At 36.4% G+C, this 22,764-nt stretch overlaps 2 protein-coding genes across 2 annotated transcripts in view; both read right to left on the minus strand.

Moving 5' to 3' along the window:
• The window catches only part of LOC138307797 (sodium- and chloride-dependent glycine transporter 2-like), a 32,354-nt gene extending 17,160 nt beyond the window's left edge, over positions 1 to 15,194 (minus strand). The window contains 4 exon segments of the mRNA XM_069248685.1: positions 523 to 611; positions 909 to 1,129; positions 1,657 to 1,788; positions 15,029 to 15,194. Coding sequence (XP_069104786.1) covers positions 523 to 611; positions 909 to 1,129; positions 1,657 to 1,788; positions 15,029 to 15,194 — 608 coding nt within the window.
• LOC138308004 (sodium- and chloride-dependent glycine transporter 1-like) overlaps positions 1 to 22,764 on the minus strand; it is a 134,476-nt gene that overhangs the window by 103,959 nt on the left and 7,753 nt on the right. The window lies entirely within an intron of this gene.

Below are 22,764 nucleotides of genomic sequence, written 5' to 3' on the forward strand. Positions count from 1 at the left end.
TGTGACGTCATGATTACGTCGGATTTTCGCGCCATTCTAGGATTTCTCTTCATAGTACATTTTATATGAAGAAAAAGAATATGCCAATCAGAGAGTTGGATTTAGTATGAAAGCAAATAAAAAATGCTTATACATTTGTATATAAGCGTAACGTAGGAGGCAACCTTTTAATTTTACATAGATTGGTCTTCAGATCTTAGTTTTTGTTTTCTGTTATATATGGCTCAGGGCATTTTAGAACCTGTACCCGTTTGTCATGTATAGTTAGTGACAGTGTTTAAGGCGGGCTGTGGTATATTGTGTATCGTGGCCACAGTTGTGCTTTTGCTTCCTTTACTTTATAGTACCACGTGTAGATCCTTTGATCAAGATACCGAGGAAAATTATCCGACGCATTAAAAAGGTTAAATTGTTCGTGTTGCTTCTCTAATTGTTCAAATGTCGACAGCTTATCATAACAAAAATGCCATTGTTATAGCCTAGATAACAAATAAACACCAGATGGCGCTGGCGTGTACTTACTTCCAGAACTCTTCCGCAGAGGACATGTAAATTAGTGACGAGTCATTGTTAACACCAGACACTGAAGTTATTGTTGTATAGGCAGTTATCTGCAAAATATAGATCAGTACATGCAGCCGTGTTATCCAAATAAACTTCGTTTTTCTTGTATCAGTACGTACATTACAGAGTCACCAATAAAACGATACCAGAGCGATGATTTAGCTTCTCGATCTTCGGTGTTTTTACATTTAACACTAGCCCTCCATGTCTGCTAGTGTCGAAATGGGACAGGTTTGCACTATTTACTGCAGGTTATTGGTTCTCTCGATAGCTTCCTGCAACCTCAAAACATAGTAATACGATACAAGGAAACAGTAAAATATAAAACGATGACAAATACATACCGTTGTATTGGTGTTATTGTACTCGACATAGCCTTTGGGTCCAAGTTGTCCAGGTGGGGAACCAGCGTGTACACATCCCGGAGTGTTCCACGCATTCCCACACGAACTCCAAGGCAGTTCGACCGAGCAGGAAGCTACAATGTACTCTATGATCCAAGCTTTTCGTAGCATGATGTAAACAGCGAGAATCCAGTTGAGAAACAGAAACGTGATTCCAAATCCTGGTGAAGGAATAAAGACAGTTGTAAATATTTCCTTGACTTCATTATTATATTTGTTATTAACATCATACTGATCGGGAAAATGAAGGAGGACAACCAATACCCCGAATAGGATCAAACCGTTCTCGTTTTTATGACGATTATTGTCATCACGTTATTAGGTAAACTCGATAGAAACAAGTGCTATATTGCAGCATCGTCTATTTGTCGCCACAGAATTACATTGTGGATCGATTAACTTTGATTTACTTACTTAAGTTTATTGCCCTATTGTCTGACAGTGTCATTATGTGTGAAAATGTATTGTAGTCTGTAAATGTCTGTAGTTTTGGGAGGCTGCGGAATATATAATATATAATAGTGGCAAAAGTAGAAATAAAACGTTTCAATGAATCATTAAAATGCAATAGAAACAATTCAGTAAAGGCGCAAAATCATATAAACAGTTCCGGAAATGACAAGAGAAGGATATAAATCGGATGGAATAAACTACCAATCTTTGCAAGTATTGCTATGTTAATACAAACCTCTAAACAGAGGACAAAAATCCCACACACGCCATGTTCCTTTCCCAGAAAACTGTGACGTCATGATTTCTAGGAAGTACAGAGGCAGCCCACACACCAACATAAAGAAGACGTACGGTATTAAGAATGCACCTGGAAAAATAACAAGGGTAGAATATGGATGAGTACTTATAATACGTAATACAATATACAATACGTAAACGTAAATGCATGATTGTAAACATATACAATGAATTGCACCATGGCGGAAACGCACTGCATTCCCTTCGATCATTCTGCCAATCGCCAGGTACCTTTTAGTAACCGTGAACTGTTAAACCCTAACGGTTTATCTGTGGTTTTGGTTGAAAACCCTACCCCATTGGTCATTCTGGTTGGTCGTTTACCTGGAGTCAATGAAGGTGTCCGACAGAAGCAAAGTCATGTATACGCTAATTTATTACAAACTGACTCGCAATAAAAAATGATATACCTACTTAAAATGCTAAACTGAATTTAAATAAAATGCCATTATTTTCCGAATTGAATAAGACCATGTACTGTATTTATCATTAAAAAGATAGTACGGAACGAACTGCTAATGAAATAAAATATTATCCATACGAAGACACTATTGACCCCTTTGGTCATGCCCTCAGGTCCCTGGGGGTCAGTTCCACAATTCGTGCAAGTTTGAATTCCATCCCCATAAGGTCGTTACCAATGCAATATGAGTACTTTTCGATGCAGTTTCAGAGAAGAAGTATAAATATGAAAGCAGCCAAATTGACACTTTTGACCGCGACCATCAGGCCCCCGGGGAGTCACTTGTATTATTTTCAGCTTTTCAGTTTTTCCGACCAGCGGTTATGAAGAAGTCGATTGTTGACGGACGGCTGACGCCGGGATATGGCATAATCTCAGGCAATAAATTATGTGTTTCGAAACTTAGTTCTTTTTTATCCAATCTTTTCAGACCATTTTCGCCATAGGTGTATTTGGTTTTTTTCTCTGCCGCTTTTCGCTAGTTTATTTTTTTCACTTAGGATTAGCATGTTGGATTTTTTTTTTCAGTGGAATTTATATTTTTTTTCTTTTGTGGGTACTTACTGGGTCAATGTTGGTGTGTTCTATGTTATATGTATGGAGTGAATCTTTCTGCATTGATGTTGAGTATATGAGTGTGCGTTATGTGCTATTTTTGCTATTTTGGAGTGACGCTTCGGTCTCGTACGCGTGTTGCATATATATTGACTGCGCGCGATCGTGTATATATATATTTTTAGTTGCTTTGGATGTTGCTGACTTGGCTGGATATATTCAGTAAGTGTTTGCATCTATGAGGACAAGAGTAGAATACTTGTTCCGTGTTTGGTAAGGACACATAGATAAATTGGTGTTTGTTTGCTTTAGCATTTTATTATTTTGTTTATGTTGTAACCCTTGCTTTGTTATGTCGGATTCAAAAGATAAATTCGCTCAGGCGGAAGCGATACCTCCACCCCCTAGCGACCCTGTTGCGGAGGCGACGAAGTTATTTTCTCAGCTTGGTGCTAGGCCCAAGGGTGAAAGTTTACTTACTTTGAGGAGTCAGATGAAGGATTTTCTTATCAATACTGGAGGAGTGGATACTGCCGACCCATCGTTACGTGGTCATGGGCTAAGTAATACTCAAAGTATTAGCTCTTCTACTTTGGACACGAGGTTCTATAAGATACCTTTATTCTCCGGAGATGACGGGAAAGGCGAGGCTCCGTTTGATTTATGGAAGTATGAGGTACAATGTCTCATCGATACGGGTAAGTCTCAGGATATCATTGGACAGTCGATTCGGAGGTCGTTGAAGGGAACTGCAGCTAAGGTAGCTATGGGACTTGGAGCTCATGCGACGCCAGCCCAGCTGATTGCCAAATTGAGAAGCTTGTATGGTATTGTTGATGATCAGGAGACTTTGCTGGAGAACTTCTATGCAGCGCATCAACAACCTAAAGAGACCGTGACGGAGTTGGCTTGTAGGCTTGAGGACTTGTTGCTGAGGGCTGATGCTGCTATAGGACCCGCGGAGCGTAAGAAGAGGTTACACAAGTTCTGGTCTGGATTGAGACAGGAGTTGAGAGACATAACCGGTCACAAACATGATTCTATTTCTGACTTTGAGGAATTGTGCATTGCAATCAGGTCTATAGAGAGATCAAGAGATGGTGGTAAATCTGCGACGGCTGCGGCTATCGTTCATTCTGTGGTTGAAGGAGAGACGAAGAATGAGAAGGATGACTTGAAATCTATGGTAAACCAGTTGTCTGCCGCTATTCAGAGGTTAGACAAACAGATGTCTGACGGAGGCGCGGTATCTTGGAAGAACAACCGAGATCATCGTAACCGGAATAGAGGGAATTCTAACAATTATGGAAAAGGATCAGTTTACCATTCTAGGTCATCTCAGGATAAGTCTGATGGGGATGATGAGTCATTAGAAAAGAAAACTGATGTTATATGTTGGAGATGCAGGCAGCCGGGACATATTAGAGCGCGATGCAGGGTAATATTGGATCACTCGCGGAGTTCGGTAAAAGGGAAGGAGTTTATGAAGACGGACCGCTCATAGATTTCCGAATACAAGGTCCGGACGGACGGAAGAGGACTACTGGTGCACAGATGATTGGCAATGCTAATGAGGTAGATGTCACATTAAATAGCACTGAAACCAGAGTTTTACTGGATACAGGTGCGACGGTGTCTACGGTGAGTCAACAATTTTATGAAAGCCATTTGAGTCATCTGAAATTACAGTCTGTTGGTGAACTACTTGCTATTGAGTGTGCAGATGGACAACAGTTGCCGTGTTCGGGATTGATGGAGACAAATGTCAAGTTTGGAGGATTACCTGGATCAAGTGAGCAGAGCTGTTTATTGTTGGTTGTTCCTAACAGCAATTATAACTCGAAGGTACCAGTCTTGTTCGGGACAAATGTTTTGGATGTATTATTAGAAGATTGTCGAAGGAAGAAAGGACCAAAGTATCTACAGAAGGGGTTGGATACACCATGGTTTTTAGCGTTTCGTAGTATGACGTTGAGGGACCGGGATTTAGCGAGGAATCGTAACAGCTTTGGTCTTATTAAGAATGCAGGAAACATGTATTGTATTTTGAAGCCCAATTCTACGGTTTCTCTAAAAGGATACATAGATCAGCGAAGTGCTTATCCGACTACTTGCGCTATCATTCAGCCTACGGAACGTTTTAAACTATCGAAGGATATAGATGTTACGCCTACTGTATTCTCCTACAATTGTGATAACACACAACCGCTAGATATCCAGCTTTCGCATTTAACCACATGGACATTTGTGATTCCCCCTGAGGCCGTTTTATGTGAAATACAGCCGGTGGTTGTACAAGAGTTGCCCAAATCTGATGACGAAATGGGAATACCTCAGTCGTTTATGGACAAGATAGACTTTTCAAATTCAGCTGTTACCGAAGATGAATCTAGTATGGGGAAGAAGCTCATTAAGGACTACGAGGATATATTCTCACACTGGGACACTGATCTTGGATGTACTGGTCTTGTGAAATATCGAATCGATTTGACGGATGCAGTTGCTTTTAAACAACGTCACAGGAGGATACCGCCTTCTATGTACGATGAAGTCAAGACTCATCTTCCTGTTATCTGCAGGAGTCATTAAGCCATCACACAGTCCTTGGTCTTCGAACGTTGTTTTGGTAAGAGAGAAAGACGGATCATTGAGAATGTGTGTAGATTTCCGTCAGTTGAATCAGAGAACCATACGGGATTCATATGCTTTACCACGAGTGGAGGATATTCTGGATTGTTTGGCTGGATCGCATTACTTTACCGTGTTGGATTTAAAATCGGGTTATCATCAAATCGAGCTGGAGGATGAACACAAGGAGCGTACTGCGTTTTCTGTTGACCCATTAGGATTTTACAAGTTTACAAGGAATGCCACTTGGACTTACAAATGCTCCCGCGACGTTTCAGCGCTTAATGGAACGATGTATGGGAGACCTACACCTTGCCATGTGTTTGATATATCTTGATGATTTAATTATCTTCTCAAGGACCTATGATGAGCATTTGGAGAAGTTAGGAAAGGTTTTTCAGAGACTACGAGACAACGGGATTGAAACCTGTATCTAAGAAATGTCAGTTCTTCATGAACAGAGTTGCCTACGTGGGACATATTGTTACACCAGATGGATTTGGTTTGTTTAGTTTTACGTCCTATTAACAGCGAGGGTCATGTAAGGACGTGCCAGGTTTGTTGGTGGAGGAAAGCCGGAGTACCCGGAGAAAAACCACCGGATGGAATTGAGGCTGACCCAAAGAAGATTGAGAAGGTACGAGATTGGCCGACACCAACTAGTCCTGAGGAAATACGTCAGTTTTTAGGGTTCGCGGGATATTACAGAAAGTTCGTAAAGAATTTGCAAAGATTGCGCGGCCTTTAACTAACTTATTGCCACCAACAAGAGATAAGACGAAAAAGGGTAGAGTGAAGTCCGATGTAGGTACCACTAAATGGATGTGGACGTCTGAGCAGGCTACTATATTTCAGAGTCTGAAGGAGGCACTGTGCAACCCACCTGTCCTTGGTTATGCTAATTACAGCCAACCGTTTGAACTACACACGGATGCGAGTACCCAGGGACTAGGAGCTGTTCTTTATCAAGATCAGGATGGACATTTAAGACCTATTTGCTACACCAGCCGAGGATTAAGTAAATCGGAAAGGAATTACCCAGCTCATAAACTGGAATTCTTGGCGTTGAAATGGGCTATTACGGAGAAGTTTCATGATCATTTATATGTCCAGAAATTTAAAGTTTTAACGGACAACAACCCTTTGACTTACGTCCTATCTAAAGCTAAGCTTGATGCGACGGGCATAGATGGCTGTCCGCTTTATCAGCATACACCTTCGAGATAAAGTATCGACCAGGAAGGAACAATGCCGATGCGGATGCTTTGTCACGGCTCCCGGGATGTAGCATTTCGGCAGAGTCTGTGCAATCGGTGTGTAATGGAGCAGTTACCTGTAGTGGACCCTTGGTAGAATGCTTGAGTTTGTCAGCAGAGGCATTGGATACATTTTAAGTTGAAGTTGAACATGGTTTTCGCACGATGACAGCACGTGAATGGAAGATGTTACAGGCAGATGATGATGTCATTGGGGAATGGTTGCCAGTCATAAGGCAGAACCTGAAGCCGTCACGAAAGAAGTTATCCGCTATTCCAAAGAGCGCCACCCTTAAGAGATGCTGAGATAGCTGGAAATTGAAACGGTGGTGTGCTGTATCGACACATGTCTGATGAAGAGGGCGAAGTAGACCAACTTGTACTGCCGGCGTCCCTGCGCGAGCAAGTGTTGACGCCGTTGCATAATGATACGGGACACCCAAGACGCTATAGAACGTTATCGTTGCTGCGGGATAGATTTTTTTGGCCTGGCATGACCAAAGACGTGGAGAAGTGGCTAAAGGAGTGAAACGGGGTGGGGATATCTTTCTGTTTTGGGCAGAGACGCAATCACGCAACACCAGTTTTAGCCTCCATTGTTCTTTATTATGCTGATATGCATAGTGACAAAATCCAATATCAATGTGACATGGGTTTTTGTTTTCCTCCGGAATAGCTATATATCTATATACACCGTGTTCAGGTAAGGTAAACCTTGCTCAGCTCTGGGATATACGCGTTCCCAGTCCGCACGTGCCAGGTGAGTGGTGTTAAGTTTGAGTCACATGACAGGGTGGAAATGTTAAATACGAAAAGACAGGTCAAGGGTCAGACTGTCCCTGCCACATTAGAATATGTAAAGTAATATTGAACATATGGGTATAGCCGTATAATTGTATGTATGTAGATAATTGTGTATTAAATGGTAATATGATGTAATTCATGTTACAGGGTATTATTTTAATGAATAAATTGAGTGAACCCGACAACAGCATTGGTGTCTTCCTTGTGACACCATAGCTACTACATGTTTTCACGTTTAACAACATCAACATCTACAAATGTATATCTCGTTCTGCTGATGCTCATCGGGTCTCCAGTACAGTGGTGTAAAGAAACATTGACCAGTCATGCATGTAAGATCTGTTCGCCTCTGTGTAGTGTGGTGTATACATAACACGTTTCTTCTTCACCAACGAAGTCCACATGATCATGTAAAACTTAGATATAATATTATATATAACTTGTCGGTCAAAATGTATTTAAAATAGCCACATTCAATCTTAGGCCCTGGCGACAGAGCATAAACGATACTATTCATTTAAACAATAACTAAAGTTTAATTGTGTTTATGTGTCTAATTAACAAAATATACTTATAAACTAATTTACTTTGATTTTAGTGCATGTCCAATCAGTAGTTAGTAGTGCCATGGACTTATTTCGGGACATTATCAATTATTTTTTATATGTTTATCCTGAAGTATAAGAAGCGCAAACTTATCAATGTTGGTAATGGTGTAAAGTCAGTAAGGTTTTGTAACTGAGGAAACATGATAATTCGTCTGATCCATTTTGATACAGAAAAATACCATCCGTGAGCGGTATATAGTATCCTTGACATTATATCCTAAATTCCATCTCCAAAGTGTCATCTTATCCATATATTAATTATACATAATTCTGTATTGGCAAACGAAATATTAAATGGCCATATTTATATATAAAATGTATTTTATAGATTCAGATGGTCTATATCGCTCAACTGGTTGTCATGCCAAGTAATTTTGGGATGACCCCTCGCTAGATCTCAAATTAACAGCTCATTCTCACATCCGCTTAGTTGATAAACATATCTATTATCAAATCAAGACCATACAAAGATCATAATGACACTATGCAACTTCTGATGAATTCGATCGTCAGATTGATTTTTTAAGTTACCGGCCACAACAGCAAGTACAATCTGAAATCAATGTTGTATAGTTTATTATACATTGTACACTGTACATACATGGAAAAGATGTTTCAGGGTGACTTTGATTTGTAATTAGAATTGGGAGTGCATTTCAGCTGTCGACAGACAGATTGAAGGTTACCTGTGACCACATCAAAGAACGTTTATGGTTGGTGTACAAATCACCCGCCGCGCAATTCCATTCGACATGAACCCTCTCTGCTTCCGCCATGGTGCAATTCATCGTAACTTAATGGTTTCCACTCCAGAGAAGATCTGATCACGACACCTTATTGTAGCTTGGTCACGCTCTGGTGTTAACGTGAACCTAAACGTCAAATGTTGTTTATCTGTTAAATATTATCAACTGAAAGAGATAGCCACAAACTCAATACACATGTAACTATAATATTTTGCAGTTGAGTGGATATTACCACTGAAATGATACTGAGTGATCTGCCCTTTACCTATGGGACACGGGTCGATATCGCTCAGGAAAATTTACTTCCAAACACGGTCAAAAGTGCAAAATTAAACCTCTGTGTAGAGAGTTTACTACTCAACGACGACGTCAATCGTTACACATCAAAATTCGCAGGATTTGGTGAGAAATACATGGAAAACCGAATGGAATCCAATACAGATAGCGTCGGTATGGAAAATGGCGGCAACGAACAAAGGTCAGTAAGATCAACTTATGCCGAGGCGGCTAGACCCAATCCAAGAACAGTAAAGCCTGTGTTCATCAAAGAAATTGATATCTTTGGAACCAGGTCCCCACCCAAAGAAATGTGGCTCAATCATGTTGAACTGTATAAAGATATAGCCGTAGTAATCCTCATCGAATGCTTAGTGGGACTACAAAGAGTCCGTGGAATGTGGCGGATATATGTAGATAATGAACAATCCAGGGCAAATATTTTGACTAAAGGACTTGTTATTAGGGGAAAGACAGTTAGGGTATATTCCACAAACCCCAGCTTTCCATTCTACACCGACGATAACACCACTGTGGTACGAGTGAAAAACATTCCTCTCTCAGCAGAGGATGGTCAGATAAAAAGAGCCATTACTATTCACGACGCCGAATGTGAAGTAGTAAAGTTCTAATCTCAAAAGAATTAACAATAAAAATTCAGAAATCAGATATAAGGCCTGCAATGATAAAAACAACCGATCACCAAGCAGTTTCATTCTGGAAGCATGGGAATTGTGCAAACTAGAAATAAGGGAAAAAAGCATTTCATTTAGCAAACAAATAGTGAAACAAAGAAAAGATGAAATTAAAAACATTGAAACAAAGAAAAGATGAAATTAAAAACATTGAAGAACACCTAAAAAATATAGATAAAAGTACCGAGGATAATGCTAACGAAATAGCAGAAACAAAAGAAAGGCTAGAAAACCTATATACATGTAAAGCACATGGCGCACAAATAAGATCACGTGCTAAATGGATTGAGGAAGGAGAAAAAAACACAAAATACTTCCTTTCATTAGAAAATAAAAGACAGACAAAAAAATCAATCTCAAAAATAAAGGATGACAATGGAAACATTTTAGATGATACAGAAAATGTACTAAAAAGATTGAAACAATTTTATGAAAAATTATATACCTCCAAAAACATAGATCTCTCAGAAATAAAACAATATATTAATCAAACTAATTTTGAAAAAATGTTAAGAAAGGAAGATAGTATCTCATGTGATGGTTCCATTACAGAAGAAGAATGTAGCCAGGCCATAAACTCAATGAAATTAAATAAATCACCAGGATCAGATGGGCTTACTATAGAATTCTATAAGAAATTTTGGAAATATCTTAAAAACCTGATACCTAAATGCTATAATGAAAGCTTCAAAAAAAGAACATTGATAAGATCCCAAAGAGAAGGAATACTTTCTTTGATTTACAAAATTGGCGTCCGATTACATTACTGAATGTTGACTACAAAATTTTGGCACGCTGCTTAGCTGAAAGATTAAAAAAGATACCTCCAAAAATAATAAACACAGATCAAAACGGTTTTATCAGAAATAGATATATTGGATACAATATTAGACAAATACAAGACATAATTGAAAATGTAGAGAAATTTAATATTAATGGTGCAATATTATTCTTAGACTTTGAGAAGGCATTTGATACAGTCGAATGGGAATTCATATATGAAACTCTAGGAAAATTTGGCTTTAGTGAAGTTTTTATAGATTGGATAAAGTTATTATACAGAAATATTAAATGTGTTTTATGTAATAATGGATGGATTTCTGAACCAGTAAACATTTCTCGTGGTATCCGTCAGGGTTGCCCAGCATCCGCACTAATTTAGGTCATGGCAATGAATATTAGAAAAAACAATGAAATAAATGGTATAAAAATACACAGAACACAGGAAAGGCCTTATAAGATTTCACAATTAGCAGATGACACCACTCTATTTTTAAAGTCCAAACAAGATATTCAAAAAGCACTAAATATTATTGAAACATTTGGAACATATTCTGGTTTGATCTTAAACAGGGAAAAATCAAAAGGCCTCAGATTAGGAAACCAAACTATGATTGAAAATAATTTTGAGGACATTGACTGGTCAGAGACTTCAATTAAAGCCCTTGGGGTATATTTTGGATTAAATACAGAAGACATGATGGGAAAAAACTGGCAAGAAAAAATAGAAAAAGTTAAAAAGACAATAAATATATGGAAAATAAGAAATTTAACATTCATCGGGAGAATACAAATTGTAAAATCACTTCTACTACCACAACGAACTTATCTTTGTTCAGTTATTTATATTCCCGCACATATTATTACAATAATTGAAAAGTTAATCTATGAATATGTTTGGGAAGGAAAGAGAGAAAAGATCAAAAGAAAAACAATGATAAGAAGCTATATTGAAGGTGGATTAAATCTAATTGACATAAAATCACATATAAACACTATCAGAATTAGTTGGATTAAAAAATACATGACAGATAATAATGCTCTATGGAAATTGATCCCTAAATTGCAATTTGACAAATTTGGGGAAGATTTGCTTGTATGTAAAATGAACTTAGATAACCTTAAAGATTTAAAAAATTCGAAAGATGTGATATCACCCTTCTATTATGAAATATTATCATCATTCATTCTAATTAAAGAAAGCAAGAGTCCACCAAAAGACTACAAAGATATTCTATCCCAAATAATTTGGGGAAATAAGTATATAAAATTCAGAGGAAAATGTTTATGTTTTAGAAAATGGATAAAAGATGATATCATAACTATAAAAGACATTTTGGATAACCATGGAAATATAAGCGAACAAATAATACTTGAAAAATTGAAAAATAAAACCAACTGGATGAGCGAAATCAGTCAGATAAAGAAATCAATACCCACAAATTGGATAAAGAAAATAAAAGACAACAGTATTAGATTAGAAAACATTCATATAAAAAAAGACAAGAAAATTACACTCTCTTTACCAAAACATTCTAACTTGGACATCACAAAAAGCAAAAATACTAATATATACAGCCATTTCATACAAATTCTATCAGAAAAACCAATAGCATATCTATACTGGATAAATTGCCTTGACATTACACAAAATCATCTTAAAAATGCCTGCATATTTATCTTTCAAAAATTAAAAGACAACAAAGTAAAAGAATTTAGATGGAAGTTATTGAATAAAATATTGACAACAAAACAATTACTTTTTAAATGGAAAATAAAGCTGGAACCCTATTGTAATGTATGTAATAACGAGATTGAAGATTATGATCACTTTTTCATAAAATGTCCTTATTTGGCAAATTTCACAAGAGTTATTAATGAAATCTTTGCAAAAATAGGGTACAACAAAAACATGTTCACTTTGAAAAATATAGTCATTGGCTATAAAATACAATACACAAAATATGATGATATTAATCTGATACTATCTATCATACAAATGTAGGATTTTCAATATATAAATGTTATTACTTAAGTGATGCAAGAACCAAACAAGTAAACATCCTATCAATATTAAAACAATATTTGTTAATGCTAGAGGAAATCAATAAACACAGAAATAAGACATTGGCTCCAGTAGTTAAAACTTTTCTTCATTCTCTGCCAGAATAAATCCAATCCACACCAGCAACACGTCTCTGTTCACACTGAAAACATTTTTCTCCAAACCATGATCTCTTCATAACTTCTAGGCTCCACTATAACAGGTCAAACACTTAATCACCTCTTTAGTAACTGAAATTAAAAACAAAACATCATTCACACTACAACAAAACAAGTAGCCTAAACAATACATACAGATGTGACCTACTTACATAAAATTTTTGTTTACAGTGACGTCATAAATACGGACAGAGTATACGTATTTCGCTACAGGCAAGCAAAACTAGAACACGTGGTAAACATCGATAATGACCCCTGAACATAGAGACCTACTAAAACATAAATTAATAACCCAAATGTACAAGAAATATCATATTTATGTAAACTAAACAATACATATATAGGTAAATTTTAAAAAGTGACAAGTTAAAAGATATGGAGCATATGGAAATTCACCATGAAAACACGTGGTGCAGACTGCATTATAATATTATGTCGGAAAATAAATACCCATTTAGAACACAACACATTAATACCATTTTTATAAAACTAACATTAGACAAACCGCTCCTTTCAAAGAGTACCTACCTTTAATACTGCTTAACACCACAAAACAGATGAAAAAAAACCGTGAACAACATTGTTGACAAACATGCCGAACGATATACCGGAAGTAAGACACTGAAGGATAATATTTGAACCCGAAACGACTGCGGACCACTGATTTTTTCCACATAAGCCTTCTTTTTCTTCATATATTTGCCAATGCACCAAATTCTTATTCAATAAATCATACTGTAAATTTTGCACATTTTTTTCTTCTTTCAAAATAGGACTATAAACTCTAATTTTTGAAAGGTTTTCGCTTTCTATACTCAGTATTTCTTTTTATATATTTTTACCAAAATGTCCTTCAAAGAATGATTTTATGTGTCCTCCTGTAATTATTATCATTATTATTATAAAATATCCTTCAAATAATGATTTTATGTCCTTCTATATTTATCATCATTATTATTATTTAATTACACAAACAATCCAATTTACTATGCAGTATTACTGTAACAATAAGTATTGTTAGTATGTGTGAATGTTGAATATAGCTGTATGAAAGATGCAGAGAGTGGTGCAAGTTGAGGTGAATATGGTGTTCCTTATGAGTAAATGGGTTTGGTTTTTTTCCCGGAATATTAGAATGAAACGGAATGAAAGTCTCCCTTCTGACTATTTTATGTAAGAGTTGTCTCCCTTGATATATTTTAAAATTGTTGTGGAAATTAATTAAATTAACTTCATTGAATAATTCTTTGAGTGGATGAGACGAATGATTGAAATGTATGCAAGCGCAAATTCGTAATACATCTGTTATAAGGTAAGAGAGAAGAGTGAGATAAATTTGATCTAAAATATAACAAATATGGAAATTGAATGAGAGCCCTAGATATGCGAATGGGAAATGTATTGTTATTCAAATGTATTACTGAATAAAATAATATTTTTGAAAAAAAACACTGAAATAAAAACATGTTCTGTAAACTATTTGTTATTATCATTGATATACACCGGAAGCAACGCCGTGATCAGAAAGTGATATAATCTTCTGTTTTCAGACAATCAAGTAAGCGTAGTGAGAATAAGATTATTAGGTAATTTAATAAGACGTTAGAAAGATTTAATGTGGCTTAAAGGTGAAGTAGTTTGAAAAGCAAATGGACGAGTCGCTTACGGACACAAAAACTTACCTATATTTCGATATTTAATAGTCGGACCTGAGAAGTAATATATTCGTACGTAATTTACACTGACTGAACAGAATCCAATGGGGGAAACCCCGCCGACATATTAAATTAAGATATTGCGTCCTTTCACGTTTGCGATACTGCATTGAATAAATAACACTGCATTTTACACAATACACCTGATTCCAGTAATGTCGTGACAATAATATTAATAATAATATTTGACACTAACAAAATACATGTAGCCAACATCGAATGAAATTTTCAGTTCTGGGCTTCGGTTGACTTCATGATATAAAAAGGCGGGACGTCGGAGCAAAATGGCTGCCCAGTGAGATCTTTTCAGTATATCACATGTTGTAGATTGTACCTATGATATAGATATATTACAAAATGCATTTTACATCTTTCGCCATTCCATATAGATATTCATTTGTTTGCTCGCAAAAGGAAACATGCAAGACCCGTTTTATAAAATCACATATAAAATGATCACTCTTTCAAGAACCTATGTTTTCTCAATGAGTTGCTGAGTTATATTATGGTGTATTTAAATAAATAGCAAGCCACATTTACAACAGGACATAGCGGACTTACCCCCTCCATTCCTGTAGGTGATATAAGGTACCCGCCATATGTCTGATAAACCGAGAGAGTAACCAAGGAGAGAAATGATGAATTCCTTTCTTGACGACCATTTTAGTTTACTTGTTTCTGTAAACTCTTGATTTTTACCGTCATTTGTATCCTGATGATTATCCATCCTACTACGACTGCCACTGATACAGGTGGTATATACGATGTATTGACGCTTTAACTGTAGGCGACCTTTTATCAAAATTATCAAAAATCTGAATATGAAATGCTTGAATAAATTCTGAATGCTATAAATAAACCCATATATCTTTGACCTGTTCACATTCCTGCGATTGTAAACATTTCTGTGCTTAAGTTATGACACTCCCGGTATGTTTTGGTAGACCTTAATACCACGTTTCTAGCCAAAATGTTTTCTATTTTATGAACGACACAGATATGCGGACGAAGGATTTTTCAATATGAAGCATGCGAATAATCGATGATAATATAGTGAATAATTCATCATACATTTCAGAATGGTACGTTCCAATTATCTATATTTATTTCATTCTGTCAAATATATTTACAGTGTATAATACATTGTTATCAACCAAATCCTAATCAAAATGAGCCGATAAAGTGCAACTGTTAGTAATTGAATAATATTTACTGTATTTGTATGTACATGTTCCTGTCATAAGTAAGAAACAGAAGGAAACGTGTCTTTTCTATCAAACGTTGGTTGGTAGATTGACATCATTTTGTCACAGTTTGTTTGATTAAATTAATGTCCTGTTAACAGCCAGGTTCATGTAAGGAGCCCATGTGGTGTTTTGCGCGTACGAAGTTCGGATGTGTGTTTAGGCAGACTGTGGTGTATCCGTGTTGTGACTTCTTTTAAATTGAAACTCTTGACATTTTTGTAGTTCTATGTTACTGAACAATGTCGTCGAAGACACCAAACAACACACTCCATCCGATCACATAATACTGACAACGGGCGAACCAGTCGTCCCACACCAATTTTACTTTTTAATCTATGAAGATTATTTGGTTTCATCAAATCTGTGAATTCAGAAGAAAGAGTTTTGAAATCTTAACAATTTTGACCCCTTTTGCTCCGCTCCTCTGGCCCCTGGGGTCTGCTAGGACCAATATTGATATGAAGTAAAATGCTATCTCAGGCTAATAATTCTAACCGAGTTTGACTCATTTCCTATGAAAACTAAGCAAATATTGTTCATAAATGTGTTTCTCCTAAACAGGGGAAAATCTGGGATCCCAGGGCATGAAATTCACAATTCTTGTAAAGGGCCTTAAAACCTTTCAATCTACGAAGAGTATCTGGTTTCATCAAATCTGTGAAGACATATACACACGAATAAACACCCAATTATTGTTCAAATGATGTCTATCGTTTATGCTCTGTCGCCAGTGGAAGATCTTTAATGATTACAGTGAAAAACACTTTGAATATGATGCTTAATAGTCCAGGTCAGTATAACTGATGGCACTGGAGATAATAAGTTTATGGATGGCATACAACATTCATGAGAAAAACACCAACAGCAACAACGGTAAAGCAATGCCTATACGGCCTTATTATATTTCGCACTTGATCAACGCAATTTGATAGTTTACAAAGTGTGCTAAATTAGTGCACATCAATGCATCTTGAAAAGATTTTTTAAAGTGCGATGAGTTTGCATCATATTGAAGCTTGAAAGTAAATAAAAAACAAAAACAAGAAAAACTCATCTTTTTCTAATTCAGCTTTATTATTCAAATATACAGTTATTTGATTTATCCTTGTATACAATATTTTGGTATATATTGCTAATTATACTAGTTAATTGTATTTAGTTGGATTAGCGTAGACGTATCTGGATGTCCATGTCTACAGACGTTACAAACTATTACTAATGTCTGATAGGCGAAGTCGTGTTTCGATTACGATTGATTAAAAATCAAATATTGTATAAATCGTTCAACAAGTAGTAAACCCATTAGTCGGTGTGAATCACAACTTGTCTCTATATATGAGAACATCACACATGCAGGTCTTTATTGATAATATCCATCTCCGAGTGTTTGTCCTCAGTTTCTCTAGTTCCTTGTTCGTATCCCCCACGTCCCGTCAAATTAAACAAGATCAGGTCCTTAAAGGATCGTTTGTAGTTCCTCTCCAGACCCTGATAGACTGGTCTGGCTTTCTCGTCTGCTGGTTTCCAATCTACCGAGGGGTTTAGCAGGGAAGCCAATTTCTGTCAATTAGAAATCATTGTTGATAAAACGCTATATTTATACCATTCTTCTTCTCTCCTCAAATGAAACCACGTAAAAATACTGCCTACAAACGAGTTCAGTTAGCTGAGGTCACGAACTCTTCAGCCTTTAGGAGAGTAGCATATTTAAATTTTAAACTAGTTAGTAGCACTTATTCGTTCCGGACACTATCAATGCTAAGATTGAGTATACATAATTTGTACCCAAATATTAATACAAATTCCGACAGTGAAAGAAGTGCGATAGTATAAGAACATATATGTTCACGGTTACTGTGCTGACTACTAAACTACGGAAGCATATTAGACTCACATAGGAACATACGTTTATGGATAACAAACATGTTTTTAGTCGCCTCTTAAATTTTTAAGATAGTTATACAGCGGTCGCTACATAATTTAAGCCTGATAAATTATATAACATATGAATCTGCATTGTATTAGTTTTAAACCTATAAGAGATAAGGGTTACGATGTCTCCGACATGTACACTTTATTCAATGTCGTGGGATATAATCATATTTTCAAATATCTAAAAGAAATCGGCATTCTTAACAAAATATGAACGTTTTCCTATCTTATTATCGTATCAGCTCAGCATTTTATCGTTTCATCAACATTGTGCATGATTTTTCTCATGTGTTTTAGTCAAAACTATTGAATCCCATGCATTTTTTTTTATAAAATCAATATTTTCAATTTGTGTTTTACTTCTTATTTGCCCTTTTCTTATCACGATCTTTTAGATGCAATCATTGTTTATATCCTGACTTGTAGTTTGGCGCTAAATGATCTTAGTTGTCGATTGGCCGTAAAACTCAAGCAAACATATATATATAGCGGTCGTTATATAATTATATGTTAGCCAGCATATAATTATATTGGTAGCCAGCAAATAATATATGTAAGCTAGCATTAAATTATGTTTGCTAGCTAATACTATAGGTTAGTCAACATATAATTATATGTTAGCTAGCAAATAACATATGTTAATCAACACATAATTATGTTAGCTAGCTAATAATATATGTTAGTCAACATATAATTATATGTTAGCTAGCAAATAATATATGTTATGTCAAGCACACCTGGTGTGACGAAGGCCGTAGATACTCGTACAAACACTGGTAACGGTCTACCAAGCATCAGTTGGAAGTCCCGACTCAACCTGTCACCACCTGGATATTATTGGGAATACATTTTTTATATGATTATTATAAAATCAATATCATGATATCTGCAAAACATGAAGTATTAACGTTAAACTGTCCTCCAATAAACACCATAAAAATAATTCAAAGATTCATATAGCATGATGATGATGACCACACAATCGTTTTAATGCTCTGAATTTGCCCTCGAGTTGTTGTTGGAAATGGTGATATAAAATTCAAGTTCAATGAAGTAACCAGCCCTGTGCTCCGTTATTTTAACGAGTGATGACCAATATCTAGCCGGCATCATGTTACAAATGCTATCGGCAGATTAAAGCGAGAAAATCAAGATACGAACCATATATCCAGGTATACACGATTGACTCTGTTACAGCAATAAGGAGGATACTCCACTTGGCAGTGTACCAATCAATCAGTTGGAACATGTAGATTCCCGCCTTAATAAAATCAATTTACATTCTGAGGTAGTTTATATTTTGAACGCAACGACTGTGAATAATATTATTTTCACTGTGACTGTCCATATCTAAGAACCTAAGTTCAAGCTGGGACGTCACTTGCTTTTACTTTACCTTTTCACCGAGCATTTTTGTGGCAAATGTAAATAATTTTCGAAAAATACGTAAATATTTGTAACACATGAAAACAAGTTATCACAAAAGACCACATTATTTATCGGTAAACAAACAAGTATACTAGTATACATTAAACCATTATAACTTATAACATCGATATACCTGAGTGTGACCAGGGGAATCCCTAGTAAGAATGTAATCACTGTCACTCCAGTCAGCAGAGGAATCCGTCTTTTTCCAATTGTGTCTGGGAATATCTCTTCAATTACACAAAATACTGGCTCCAAAAGCATTGTCTGCGGACACAAAAGTTCAAATAACTACGGGAGAATTAGAGCAAAGTAAGAAAGCTTTTTTTCCAAATATATAGAGGTTATACAACGAGTGGTTGTTGGATATCGAATTCATTCCACACGACAATCTGATTAACATACAGATCCTTATTATCACTACGTTTGATAACCCTTTATATAACGGAGTGGGTATAAGGATCTGCATTTTAATCAGATTGTCCACACGAGTGAGGTTTTTTTTTAAAGTTACAAAAGACACGAGCTTTGGCGAGTATCTTTTGAAGCTTTTAAAACATAACTTAAAGAGTGGAATAAATTATTTATCCAACAACCACGAGTCGTATGACCTGTGTTTCTACCACAATTATATCCGCGTTTAGCCGATAGAAATATGATTTGTTTGTTTGTTTGATTAATTAACGTCCTATTAACAGCTTTGGTCATGTAAGGACGGCCTCCCATGCATGCAATGTGTTGCGTGTATGTTGTGCGAGGTGCGTGTTTTGGGAGACTGCGGTATATTTATGTTGTGTCCTCTTGTATAGTGGAACTGTTGCCCTTTTTATAGTGCTATATCACTGAAGCATGCCGCCGAAGACACCAAGCAACACACTCCACCCGGTCACATTATACTGACAACGGGCGAACCAGTCGTCTTACTCCCTGTGTGCTGAGCGCTAGGCAGGAGCAGAAACTACCACTTTTATAGACTTTGGTGTGTCTCGGCCAGGGGACAGAACCCAGAGCATTCCTCACAGGGGCGAACGCTCAACTCAAGGCCAAAAGTGGGGCGGTGCCAAGGGAGGCATTAGGCAATCTGATTGAAATACAGATCCTTATAACCACTCCGTTCAATAGAGGATCTGAGAAAATCCGATTAAGGGTCATGTTCGGATGACCTTTATACCACGTGTAATTCAGATCAAATGCATTTTCTGCACGTTGCTCTGTCAATTGACAACGCCATTTCACCCAACATATAAATGCGATTAGCTTTATTGTGCTCTTTGGTCGAGATGACTACGTACACGGAAATAATTCCGACAGATTTTCAAACTATTTCGTCCCCTGAAATTCACTGTCAAAATTTTGCCAGCAGCAATTTGATTGGCCATTTACAAAGGTCACCTGGACATGACCCCTAATGGGAATTTCTCAGATCCTCTTATCTAACGCAGTGATAATAAGGATCTGTATTTTTAATCAGATTGGGCATTAGGAAAGATAAAGTCAGTTAGGAAGAAAAGAAAAGATAAGATCCTAAATTTAGTCGCCTTTTACGATCATGCAATAGGGGCAGCAGGTACAATTCTAACGCCCTACCTGCAGGGCCGGATAGAAATATGACAAGGATAAGGTAACGTGTGTTTGCTGAGATATGCAAATAAGATATAGTGATATTTTCATCAGCAAAACGGCACTAATTTATACAGAAAAAAGCAATAATTGATAACTAATCCATCCCTATAAAAGCCTTCTAATTGTGAACAACTTTAGGATGAAATATTTCTCATTTAACGTATTATTAAATTAAACATTTCAAAATTACTTTAACAATACAACACTCATTGTCGAACTATATAAAAGCGTGCGCACATCAGAGCCGTGCCGTTTATTTCCCGCCAAATAACCAAGAAGTCATTGTAATCAAGTTCAAGTCCCTTTTCAGACCCGTTTAATCTACAAAACTTACCAGTGAGATCATTTTCCGTGAAAACATGTTTCACAGATTGTTGTATTACATGTAAAAACGTCACGTTTTTGACACAGCGACCACGTCACATACTGTTCGCTTTCCAAGTTTTGGCGTCAGCAGTTTTGGGCGTCAAGCGGCGATCAAAAAAAGCATGACGTCACTCAACTATTGATGACATTTGCAAATTATTTTGTGGCACTTAGAAAGAAGTAACACGGTCAAAGTTCACCGTGTCAGCCAATCAGATTGCGTACAGTGTTTATACCACATGTAGTATTAACAAATTGTTAATCAACAGCTCCATTGTTTATTTGATTACCATGAGAGTTGAATAACACTACCTATTGTGGTGGAAATTAAAATCAGGAATTCACACAAACACATGGTGTTTCTATTGGTCAGACCTGAGAATCTATGCTTGGTAGCAGAAGTACTATGAAGAAGAGGACGGCCCAGGCTTGTGGTATAGGGAAATACGTGACAGCCTGTGGGTAGGCTACAAACCCCAGGGAAAAATCCACCTAAAACAGAAAAATGTTAAAAACCTGTCACAAAACCAGCTTATATCGATGCATTAGTCTTATTTTACCATAATCTATATTCTATTTAAAAAAACCCATAAAAGTGGAATAAATTAAGAACGACAACCATTCATTGTTATGTATAAATTGGGAATAATTGACGGATCGCCAGCTGTCAAATCAAACCGCACGTGACTTTGTATTTTGTATTGTGTGTGCTACGATGTTTGCTCCGACATTGAATAGAAACACGTGCGTTTGTGAGCACGAGGCGTGGCTATATTGCACCTGGCGATCGGTCAATTTTCAGTGGAAATATGAGAAATTGAAGTAATATAATGCAACTCTCAACGCTACATGTATATTAAAATATTCTCAGGAGTTCTGTTCAGTTCATTATATTTACGTCCTTATCAACATTTAAGGATGGCCTCCCCTTTATGTGGTATCACATATGCGTGTTTTTTGAGACTTCGTGTAGACAGTTGTTTTTCAAGACAAGGGGTAGAACCCAGCTTGGGATTGAATTTGAGGTCAAAAGGTCGACTACAAAGGTCACTGTAAATTAAACAATACGTTTCCAGACTATAACTTGAACAAAAATCAACGGATTCTGATCAATATTCACAAAATGGTAGTAGAAAAACAGCTTAGAATTACATTTCGGATCAAAAGATCAACTACGAAGGTCACTGCTACTAAAAAAAGATTGTTTTACAAAATATTAGATTTGAGACAATAACTTTACACAATGGTAGCTTATAATGTAAGAAAATACAACTTTGGATTGGATTTGGCGTCCAAAGGTAAACTTCAAAGGTTTTGCTGATAAAAATAGATTTGTTCACAAATTTTAGTTTCTGAAAGATACCTTGAGGACACATCAACGAAATTTAATCAAGCTTCATACAAAATAGCTTGGAATTGAATTTGGGGTCAAAAGGTCAACTATAAAGGTCACTGTTACTAAAAATAGATTGTTTCACAAAATTTCGTTTTCGGACGATACCTGAGAACTCATCAACAGTGATACAATAATAATAGCATATCTAAGCTATAATAACTTGTCATAGATTACAAAATGTAAGTGACGGTAGGGGACGTGTGCTGCCTGCAACACTTTCTGTAAGCTTGTTTAGTAAGTAAGAAAGAAAAAGATAACTAAAGTCGCTTTTTACGATCATTGCTATCGGGGCAGTACGTCTAAGT

The sequence above is a fragment of the Argopecten irradians genome, chromosome 14, assembly GCF_041381155.1.
Source record: "Argopecten irradians isolate NY chromosome 14, Ai_NY, whole genome shotgun sequence".
Classification (NCBI taxonomy): Eukaryota; Metazoa; Mollusca; class Bivalvia; order Pectinida; family Pectinidae; genus Argopecten; species Argopecten irradians.